Below are 11,421 nucleotides of genomic sequence, written 5' to 3'. Positions count from 1 at the left end.
ATTTCAGTTATTCCTTTGATCATGAATCTCATTTAGACATTACAATGAGATTTTCGGCCTCGATCAAGATAAGACGGAAAAAAGTTTACCTTATCAACCCAATTTAATATTTTGAGTTTTATGACTTTCAGTAATCTTACCTCCGTTGGAAGGTGTTACGAATAGAAATTTGCCTATTCCATCGAAAAACCACATTTTCCATCGGAATCTATTTTTGTCTATTAAACATGTGTGGCGTATTTTAGAAAGTACTCGCGTGGCTCTATTGAACCTTTAACTTCGGTTTGCGCAATATCCGAGGGAAAAAAATCACAGGCTGATTTTAATTGTTGAGGTATGCACATTTTAATTTCTATCGTTATCCAAAATAATCTATCTTATTTTAAAAAAAACTGAGACTTGGATGTTGGAATGTGTGTATCTTTCCTTCACAGGTCTGGAAATGAGAACACCTATCTCAGGAGCAGCGCGTAATAACAATATGAAGTCAACGAAATGTATGACGCTGGCGGCATCACAAGTGTTGTAACAGCAACATGGTGCATGCATACTGTTGCTTAGGAACAGCACTTTTATTAACTACTCAACAATGAAAACAAAACACCGGCAGGCGCATTTGAAATCGTTGTAAATTCTCTGGCCGTTTCCTGGATAGGCACCTTAACAAATTTGATAGCAAAGCCGATTGAAATGTCGATTTAGGATAAATATGATTTTTTTTATCAAAGTGTCAACCGTCGCTATCATCGCTTTGTTTTCTAACTAGCATGATACCAAATATGAGACGAAGAATTTTTTACATCTTTCCATTTGGACCACAAAAAATTAGTCGTTCTAAGATTATTGTTTGGAGTGGAATGATAGCAGATGTAAAGAGTTTTATAATTTACGTGCAGGCCTTCTGCGCAGCCAATTATTTCATGCGTCGTCAGTGTTCTCGTTGCCTTCGATGGCGTTGTTTGCTCAGTCACCAATCATACTTATTCTGATGACTAGAAATTCGACAGAAAACTGCTATGCACTCTTTAACTTGACACTGTCACTACATGTCATACAAGGAGATAATTTTAATGACAGCCTAAGCTACTCATAATTTGAGCACATTTGGGGATAGCACTAATTTCGGTAAACGAGCTTATAAATAGATTAATTCCTTAAAAGCCTCGTTCGCTAACAGCTTTAATAAGTTTATATAGCTCTATGAATAATGAAGATAGATAAACCTTCTATTTGACTTTCACTGGAAGTAGAGAACATTGTTTGCCTCGAAGATGTTTCGATTAGAATTTCGTCTTTAACTCGAGTGTGTATTCAGCACCTGCTCTAATTTAACTCCTTCCATATGTTGTGCATACTGGTTTAACAGCGTCAATGAGAATATCCACAAGAATCAGACTTTGGGCCTATTTTAAGAATGGAGCGACAAATTTCTGTTTTATCCTTTCTCTTTTGATATGAATCAGGCTGGCAACAGTTTTTGCTTGCACTGGTGAGTGTAAATCTAGAATAATTTGGAGTGTCATTATTTTTATATATCGTTACAGGATGTGTTAAGTTTTACAAGTAGTAAAGTAGGTCTGTACTTGGTTGTATTGCCTGAATTTTTCGTGTTAGAAATTTATTTACCATTCTCTCGCAAGGTTACACGTGAGATCAGCTGCCGTGAGCTGGTAAATTAGAAAACTAATTGTCACCATGTTTTTGTCACATCGAAACGAGTACTAAGACAAATTTCAAATACCCTAACGTCAAAATTAAACACTGAGAAAAAAATTTTATCCAGACCATCCAACATGGAAATGTCAGTTACCGATTGTTACCACTAACATCGATTCATAATTATTTACTAAATACCTGACAATCACGTACAATGTTAGCCACCGTGGAGAAGTCTTACGATTAGAATGCAGTTAAAGAGTTATTAATGAATTTTTTTCCCTTATTATCTTTACCATTTACATTCAACTTCACAATTATTATTGTCTAAGAAAGCCCAGAAGGAAAGCACATCACAGTAAGACCTAACGTATGCGGCAAATTGATCAAAAGACTTATTTTCAAAGCTTGGATGAATTATGCAGTAAGCAAGCAGATAAGAGTTTTGCAAAACATTCAAGCGACTCCTTTCAAGTTATCTGTTTGACATGAAGCGCCACAATTGCCTGCAAGCCAAGCTACCTTACAGAAGAGGGGGTTTTCGGTTTTGCTGTTTTAGCTATTTTTTATTTCAGTTTTTCGGTTTTTGTACCAAAAACCTTTGGTTTTTCGGTTTCAGTGTTCATTGAAGTTTGCAGATTCTTTTTGTTTTAGCGTTTGGTTTTCGGTTTTCCTCAAAAATACTGACTGGTTTTCGGATTTGACATTCGATGCGGTTTTCAGTTTTACTATTTGGGTTCCGGTTTATCTTCGATCTGAACGGCAGCTATGCGCCTCCACTGATCTGGAACAGCCATGATCCACTTGTCAATACTGTATCGGATCACTGGGATGCGAAAATTTATCGGTTTTGACGATTTTGCATGTGGCTTTCGGCTTCTAAAGAATTTGCGGTTTTGCGGTTCTGCGATTCTGCGGCCCTGCGGTTCTGCGGCCCTGCGGTTCTACGGCCCTGCGGTTCTGCGGCCCTGCGGTTCTGCGGCCCTGCGGTTCTGCGGCCCTGCAGTTCTGCGGCCCTGCGGTTCTGCGGCCCTGCGGTTCTGCGGCCCTGCGGTTCTGCGGCCCTGCGGTTCTGCGGCCCTGCGGTTCTGCGGTTCTGCGGCTCTGCGGTTCTGCAGCCCTGCGGTTTCGAATGATTTTTTTCCTACTGTTTTGCGGTTTCTAATAGACCTCAATGCCCCCCTCCTTAAAGTTGATAGTCATTTTTTCAAAGCTCTGGCTGCAGTCGGTGGTGATACTATACATTTTAACAATATGTCTTCATCCAAGATACTGAGGAAAGCCAAATGTGACGAAAATGTTGCAAAGCTTCGGAAAATTACGTTGAAACATAGGTGATGTATTTCAGTGGCGTGTCTTCCATTCCCCCCGGGTCACACTCGGGCTGAATGATAAGGAAATAAACTAAGTAGAAGATACGATTAAATGATAAAACAAGGCGTTTTTCCGGGAAACATTCAACATCTTCATACTCCAAGACGAAAAGGAGGAAGGTCTTTGCCAATAAACTTTCTCGTGATCAGAAATAAAGTCCGTGGAAAAACTTCTCTTAAATAAATTAGATAAAGAATTGTTCCTAATAATTATCATAGCTTCAATAGAGAGGAAAATTCAGCTTGAAATGTATCATGACGCTAAACAAAGAACTTGCAAACTTTCACTTGTGCTCGACAGGTGACGAATGCCGCATTGTCTCGTTCGAGGAGCCGATTGCAAATAAAGCAATCAAGGGGCACGTGATCTGGAATGAGGAGGTACCTAATGAAGGAAGCTGTCGTCTGATGTGTTGCATGGAGCCTAACTGTCTCTCTATCAATGTGAGACGTTCGCAAGGTGGAAAATACTAATGTGAGTTAAAAAATGCCACAGCTGACGTAACCTTCCTGGAAAACTGGGAGACCGCCTACTATCTGGCTGTTAAGGTAAACCTGTTGCGTATTACGATCACCGTTTTCTAGCTGTGTACATTGAAGAAAATGTGAAGGAAAAAGTAAAAATCAAGAGAAATTTCCCAGGAAAAAGGGAGGAGGACCTGGAAGGTATACTTAGCCCCGAAATTTTCTGTCAAGTGGAGACAATATTTTCCTTGAATTGAGCAAAGTCGTTTATAGGGCACTTCCGACTGGGTTTTTTAAAGCAGAACATGACTAATCTCTACAGCCAACGAGAACAAGGTAAAAGGTTTGATGATACTCTGGTTTAAAGATTTAATAAATCACGGTAACGAAATTACAATTCGTCGACGGAACGTTTCGACACTCCTGGGTAAAGTTCTAGCTACGGACTTTTAACGGCAAATAGGGTGGTGAGAGTCAAAAGCGAGATATTTGTCGGTGTGCGTCGGTTCACGATAAACACGTTTCTACTTTCCCCTGTTTCGCTCTGCACACATACAACCCAATTACCCTTGTCACTCGCAGCAGATAATACGAGCCTGTCCGGATCCTTTTTAAGAGTTATCAGCGCATTGAAAACATCCTTTTGAATGTTTTTGGGAGGAAGTTTAGCTCGCCTAAGTATGCTGCTTACTTCTGCTCGTACCGAATGCTCATGGTCGTCGCTAAGTTGAGAAATGCTCTCCTCTACAGCGGCGACTACTTTTTTCAGGAGGGCTGAATGTCTATCGTCTTCACTTGATTTCAAGGTCGAGGAGAGAAATAATGTTTCCGATGTCTTAAAGGCAAATGACTATACCAAAACATATCTCCGTAACTGCCAGAAACCAGCTACGACTAGTGACACTCCTGAGGAAAAGGAACCAGCGACTGGTTTTGCTGTTATTCCTTACATCCAGGGTGTCAGGGAACCCATGAAGAGAATTTTTAATAGCCGCAACACCATTAAAGTCGCTCAAAAACCTTTCAGACTTTGGGGCATATTGTTTCCAAACCAAAGGATCCCGTTACGAAGGAACAACGAACCGATGCTATTTATTCTATTCCGTGCAATGACTGTTATCACGAGCATATCGGACAAACAAAACGTCAGTTTGGTACACGTTTGAAAGAGCATCAGAAAGCGATCTTCTTTTGTAAAAAAGAGAAATTCAGCTTTGTTGGAGTATACGCATGCCTAACTAGTCCTACAATTGGATGTGATAATTCTAAAATTATCACCAGTAATCGCCGCTCACCACTACCACCAGCGCCTTTGTTTGGAAGTTTGGCATATCAACTCCGCCCACGTTCCTTTAAATCGTGATGATGGCGGCTTACTACCTGACGCCTGTTTACACCTCGTCAGAAAAAAGGGCAGCTGATTAGTGAGCATGTAGAAGGGCCTCTTGTTGCAACGATCACGGATCACCCCTGATGAAGGCGCTAGACAGGAGTGTTAGCTCAATTGGTTAGAGCGCCGGATTGTGTTGTGCGGTAGGTCGAGGGTTCGAGCCCCATGGTCTAAAAATAAATGAGGAGAAACTGCTACCTTTCTATAATCAAGAAATGGATAAATATTCTAGTCTTCTACGAATAAACCGTAGGCCCCGTCTCCTGCAGGGTTAGGGGGTAGGAGACGTTAATTTCCCCCGCACGAGATTACTGTGTCGTGGATGTCCTCCCTGGACTGGGATGGGTGGGAATTGGCCCTGAAAAGCCCTCGTGGGGGGTGGTCAACTAACCTATGTATGTATGTATGTATGTATGTATGTATGTATGTATGTATGTATGTATGTATGTATGTAAGTATGTATGTATGCATGTATGTATGTATGTGTCGAAACGTTGGGTCGATGAATTGTAATTTCGGTTACATTCATTAAATCTTTAAACCAGAGTATCATCAAACCATGTCTGATTGTCCACTTGATTGCTGTGTGAACTTAGCTTTGTAGTTCTTTATAGATGTTTGACTAATAAATCATAAAATTTAATTCTTTGTAGAATCCCTGTCGTAACAATCCATGCTATGATGGTACTACCTTTCAAGTTGGATTCACAAGGAAAGGTTTTCGCTGCATCTGCACCATTGGATTCCCTTCAATAAGATGCTTTAATGGTATTGTCACATTAATTTCTCTGTTACAGAACACACGATAAGTTTTACACGAAAAGAAACGCTTAAATACATCGGTGTAGGAAAAGGCATTTTCATTGCGGTTTATAGGTTAATTTAAATAAAACAAATAATATTTGAAGCGTTAATGATATGCATGTAAAGAAACGACTTCGCGTATAAGCTGCAATAGCCCATTTCCGAATTACCTTGGCCTCATTTTCAAAACGAGTCCTGGTGCTCATCCTTTCATATGATTATAAGTTTTCATTCACATGCAAATTAAACTCATTTTCACAAGAATGGTTGAGCACCAGGCCTCGTTTAAAAGAGAGGCCAAGGGTAGTTCGGAAATGGGCTATTCATGAAATGATTGCTTTAAAGAAGCCTGAAAAATAATTGGTTTCCAACGGTAATAGGGAAACACGGGTTCGACTGCTGACGAAACTTAACCGGCTACAGTCTAACCGAAATCCTCTCTTTGTGATGCTAGCCAAGTCTTGCAGCGAAGTAAAGACGCTCGACCCAACAGTTAAAACCGGCCCTTATTTCATAGATTGTGATGGTAAAGGAGGACTGATACCGTTTAATGTCACCTGTAACATGACTGACAAGGATGGTGTTGGCGTGAAAGTAATAGGTCACAACAGCGAAAATGAAACAAAGGTGGACAAATGTAAAAATTGAGGTCCCCTCAAAATAAAATTTGAGGGACCTGATTACTGGGTAACGAGAGACTTAAAGTTTCTTCCGTGAAAATTCGGGAAAGCCTACAGAATAGGCGTGGTGTTTTATGTCTTGCGTGTTTCAGCGAGCGGAGGCAATGTGAGACGCGGGAGATGAAACACGCGCGAGAAGAGGGGCGCAAAGAGGTTTATTTTCAAATTCAAAAGGCGAGAGGGGCCGTTCGTGTCTCATTCATTAAAAAAAATTATAAAAGAGCAGAAAAAAAAAAATAGAATTTCGCTATTAGATGCTCTGCTAACCTGGGTAAAATTAGTTCCTTTTCGAAATTGGTCATATTTTAAACTTCAATGTTCGTCCCATATGTCCTGGTCATCATGATGGGGAGAAGCATAAATTCCGAAAGCATCATGTTAGTTACGGTGAAAATGGTGGTCACAATTTGTTTATCACCTGCTTCTTTCAATTAGTTGAAGAGTCTAATGAAAAGATGCAAAACAGTTGGAGGGTCGAGCTTTCCTGCGAAACAAACGGCAGTTGCTTTTCCTAGCTTTGTCAATGACACCTTACACAAATTGAGATAAATGGCAAAACGTCAATTTTCGAGATTACCTGAGACTGCGATATTCAGGACATTCAGTCAGGAGGCATTTGTGAAAAAAAAAATCCACCCCCCCCCCCCCCCCCCTTCCCCTTGAGTTATCATTCGTTTTGCCTTGTTGAGGGAGGTTTTCGATTCATTTTAGGACCAGAATGTTTTCATAATTTTCTCATGTGCTAACTTAGTTCGTGGAACGGAGTAACCTGTTTCACGATCGGAGGACATTGGCGTCATGCGATACAAGACGTGTTTGTTATTTTTTTGAATGCGAACTTGCACTCAATAAAAATTATAATCACATGGATTGTTTCGATCGCGGGAGGCCGTTTTCCTTTGGAAAGGAAATTTACGGCGGCGAAGCAAATTGTCAACCGTCTTAAAAGTAATAATCGTGTTCCAGCATCCCTGCCACTCGTCAAACACTCCGTTTTGGAAAGTTCTAGTTAGGTGCTCGACAGGAAATTAGAATCAGGAATTCATTGATAATTTACCGAGGCGATGTAACGCATGCCTTCTCTTATTTGAGTAGCATCAAAATTGAAACCTATGAATTAGTTCGGATCATGAGAAGATGAATACCAAAGAGGTTAAGTGTGGGCGTGTATACAACTGTCCATAACCCAGTGGCATATGGTTAAAAAAATTAAACTTCTCTAGAAGCGGTTTGCGGGGCTTCACCAAAACAATAACAGTAGTCCGCCAAGCTGTTATAATTAGTTGAAGTCATCATTCGTGCAAAAAGGAAGCTGAAACCTTCATTTACGTTGGCGCTTTCCAGTTGTGACTGATTCAACCTTAGAGAATATTGAAATGGCATCTTTGTATAGATTTGACCGAGAGACGCCGTTAATCGTCTCTGATTTTGTCATTTTCTCCGGAATCGTGTTCCTCTTTTGTGGAGGCTGCACAGGTAGAGACAAACCATTGGAAGCAATGCCATATTAGCAACTTTGTTTATAAAGTAATGGTTTCTTTCGCTTATTTTACTCGTCGTCGAGAAATCCTTACGAATTTTGATTTTTTTTTTAATTGGCTCGTCTTTTTTATTCGTTCGTATACTCTAAGCTAAAAATTGAGAGTTATAGTTCATGCCTATGCCGTATTTTAAATCTACAAATGATACATCCTGCAGATGTTCATTGTTGACTGTTTGAGAGAAAAGAAACAACAACGGCTAATACAGACGTTTCGTCAAATGGTTTTAAAAACCTTGGTTGTAAGTTTTCCTTAATTTTCTTCTTTTTTTGTTCTTTATTTTTTGCTTTTTTGCAGCTGACGAGTCTCGCATTATCCTATTTGAGGAACCGATGGCAAAAAGGGCAATTGAGGGGCATGTGATTAGGAGTAGTGAGGTCCTCAGTGAGGGGAGCTGTCGCACGATGTGTTATATGGAGACTAACTGTGTCTCCATAGATGTGAAACCTTTAGACGGAGGAAATTACAACTGTGAGTTGAATAACGCCACGGTTGATAAAAGTGAACTAACCTTTGAAGAAGTGGATGCTTACTACCTGGCGATTGAGGTAAATGCTTCTCTTAAACTTAAAGTTATGTTTGGAATGAGAAGAATTAAAGTCGAACACTTGCTCAGCGCTTTACAATTTTAGACTAGCATTTTTATTTGTTGCTTCATCGTCCCCACCTTGATCTGAATCTGGCCTCACACCTACACTTCTTCGATGCTGTACATTAATAAGAGTTTTTGTTTTTTTGGGAGGAAACCCAACCTTATACATGTATAAGCCTGGCCATTAGCATTATTGTAATTCAACCTGGTTTATCATGCTTTCTTGTAAATTTTTATTCAAGTGTGGTGACTATAAATAAATGAGAAAGGTGTTCTCTCCTTTTTTAATCAGTGCGTTGTTTTTTCCCTTTTGAACAGAATCCCTGTAGTAGCGGCCCTTGTGTCAATAACGAAACTTGCCAAGTTGGTTTCACCAGCAAAGGGTTTCGATGCGTTTGTGTTCCTGGATATGCTGGAGCAAATTGCAGTGGTACTGTAAATTTCTGTGATTTTGAAAATCTAGTTGTGCCTGATCTGTGATCAACATATATTCTCAAAACAGAAGTAAATTTTGTTGATGGACACAAAAAGTCATCTACCTATAAGTTCTCATAGCTAAAACCACGAAGAAAGTTGTTTGCACTTGAAATCAAGCTGAAAATGATAAGCATGTCAAATAGAATCAGCTAGCATTTGTCACTGACGCGTGACTATACATTTGCTTTATTAACCAAGCTCGCGGTCAAGATGGCTAGATGTTTGCCGAGTTCATCTGCATTCTTATGGACCGAGGCAAAGTTTAGGTCCATGAAAATGTAAAAAAAGAACGAGGCTAATATCCAGCCTTCTTGACCGAAAAAGCTTGGTTAATAAATGATTTATTATATTGCAAAAACATTAGTTTGCTTTATTAAGAGTAAGATTGACTTGCTTACTTCGAGAGCCGGGAATAAAAGCCAACTGTGTTTGTAACACATCAAACTCACGAGAGTCGTTTCTGTTCTACTATTTCGACTATCCTCTGCCACGTTTTGCGTTTCCATCGCCGAAATTGTCCAAGAATTACAAACGTAGTTCTAGTTGTATGTTTATGTAGCGCAGGATCAATGTGAGCAATTCTGAGCAGGCAAGATAGGATCATCTTGCCCGCTCGAGTAGCCAATCAGAACACGGGATTCGCTTTATCTTGCACACGGGCGCTGTGAGTAATGTAATAAGGTGACTTAATCGTTTTTTAATTGTGAGACAAAAGATAATAATTCATTAGAAATGTGAGATAGTTATTGAAGCGATCACTTCGCCCTCCATAGGAAAAGCATATTCGTTTGCAACGATAAAATGGGCCCTTTAAGAGAAACTTTTTCAGGCTCAAGTTTGTTCCTACGAGATAGGGTGCACTATGGCCCCTCTTGCTAGTTCATAATACGTAATCCCCCATCCCAGGGATATGTTTCTCAGTTTTCTGATACTAACCAACACTCCAAAGGGTAGAGGGGAACTGTGAGAGTTCAGATGGCTGGGTTGATATCTTTCTTGATCTTTTTAACTAAAAACTTCCTTAGAGAGCTTGGGAAACTTCGCACGTTAAGGTTTATTTCTTTTCACAGTATTATCAAGATCTTGCAGTGACTCAAGGAAGCTCGATCCGAAAGCGAAAAGCGGAATCTTTCTGATAGATCCTGATGGTGAAGGAGGATTTTTGCCTTTCCTCGTCACCTGTGACATGAGTGACAAAGACAGAGTTGGCGTGACTGTCATAAGTCACGACAGCGAAAACAGGACATTGGTAGACAATTACACATACCCGGGATCCTACTCACGAAATATATCCTATAAAGGAGCGAGCATCTCTAAATTGGTGAGTCTCGTCAACGTTTCCCAGCAGTGCGAGCAGTTCATTAAGTACGAGTGTCTTGGTTCTACATTGAAAGATGGCTTTTGGGTTTCACGTGATTCTGATGTAATGACCTACTGGAGTGGTGCAGCACGTGGCAGTCACAAGTGCGCTTGCGGAATGAACAACACGTGCGCACAAACCAGTATGCAAGGTAACTGTCATATGTATGACAATGTATGGCGTGAAGATAGTGGTGTTCTTACTAGCAAGACACATCTGCCAGTTAAGCAGTTGAGGTTCGGAGACACAGATTTTGACAAACCAGAACAATTTGACGAGAAGGGTTACCATACCTTGGGAAAGTTTAAGTGTTATATAATCGCCTGGTTGTAAGGAATAACGAAATCGTTAACCAATTCAAATCATACCGTCTAATAAAAAATTATGACAACTATTGCAAGACAGTCAGTGATTCTTATGAATGTTCTATTTAATAGTTTTTTACAAATTATTTCGCGTGGCAATATTACAAGAGGAATCTTACAACGATAATTTAATGATGAGTAAAGGTAACTCGCACTACCCTTTTCAGTTATTTCATTTATTTATTTACCGGCAACATTTAACAATGCTGGCCCAGTTCAGCTGCAAGATGATTTGAATGAGGGCCTGTATAAAGAATATAGATGTGACAAAACATGTACTGAAATATATCACTGAACTGTCAAGATATTGTAAACTTCGTGAGCTAGAGTAAAACCTCTGCATTGACTAGCTACGCTGTGATTTTAACCATTTTTAAACAATTATTGGATGAGGTTTTTGTGATATCCGGAATAATCAAGGTCGAGTTAAGTGTTATCAGCCGAAGCCGAAGGCTGAGGCGAATAATAATAACCAAGAGACCTGCTTAACAAAATAGAACATCTTAACACAAGCGGTCCATTTCCAACTGGCACCTTAATGGTCTAGTGGGACGTGGTTTCAATGTTCCCTAACATCGATAACAAACTCGGCCTCACTGCAGTAAGGAGGGCTTTGAGTAGAGAAAACAAATTTCCATCCACGACTTGTATTTTAGAAGCCGTAAAATTTCTTTGAAAAGCAACCATTCTGTTTTTAAAGAGAATTTCTTTCTTCACA

The 11,421-nt window shown here is 39.9% G+C and overlaps 1 protein-coding gene across 1 annotated transcript; it reads left to right on the top strand.

Annotated features, from left to right (window-relative positions):
* The first annotated feature begins 7,577 nt into the window (after positions 1-7,577).
* On the top strand, positions 7,578-11,135 carry LOC148733067 (neurexin-4-like). Its single transcript, XM_088758742.1, has 4 exons — positions 7,578-7,844; positions 8,207-8,457; positions 8,820-8,931; positions 10,049-11,135. The coding sequence occupies exons 1-4, from the start codon at positions 7,745-7,747 to the stop codon at positions 10,669-10,671; spliced, it is 1,086 nt and encodes a 361-aa protein (XP_088614868.1). The 5' UTR covers positions 7,578-7,744; the 3' UTR covers positions 10,672-11,135.
* Positions 11,136-11,421: the final 286 nt, after the last annotated feature.

Source organism: Stylophora pistillata, chromosome 4 (assembly GCF_964205215.1).
Source record: "Stylophora pistillata chromosome 4, jaStyPist1.2, whole genome shotgun sequence".
Lineage (NCBI taxonomy): Eukaryota > Metazoa > Cnidaria > Anthozoa > Scleractinia > Pocilloporidae > Stylophora > Stylophora pistillata.
The sequence above is the reverse complement of the archived record's forward strand: the minus strand, read 5'-3'. Positions and strand labels throughout refer to the sequence as shown.

Excerpts from the sequence above, each read along its gene's own strand:
- LOC148733067 (XM_088758742.1), top strand. The coding sequence starts at position 7,745 with ATGGCATCTTTGTATAGATTTGACCGAGAGACGCCGTTAATCGTCTCT. Across the intron at positions 8,458-8,819 it reads CTTACTACCTGGCGATTGAG|AATCCCTGTAGTAGCGGCCC; the intron begins GTAAATGCTTCT and ends CCTTTTGAACAG. Across the intron at positions 8,932-10,048 it reads TGCTGGAGCAAATTGCAGTG|TATTATCAAGATCTTGCAGT; the intron begins GTACTGTAAATT and ends TTCTTTTCACAG.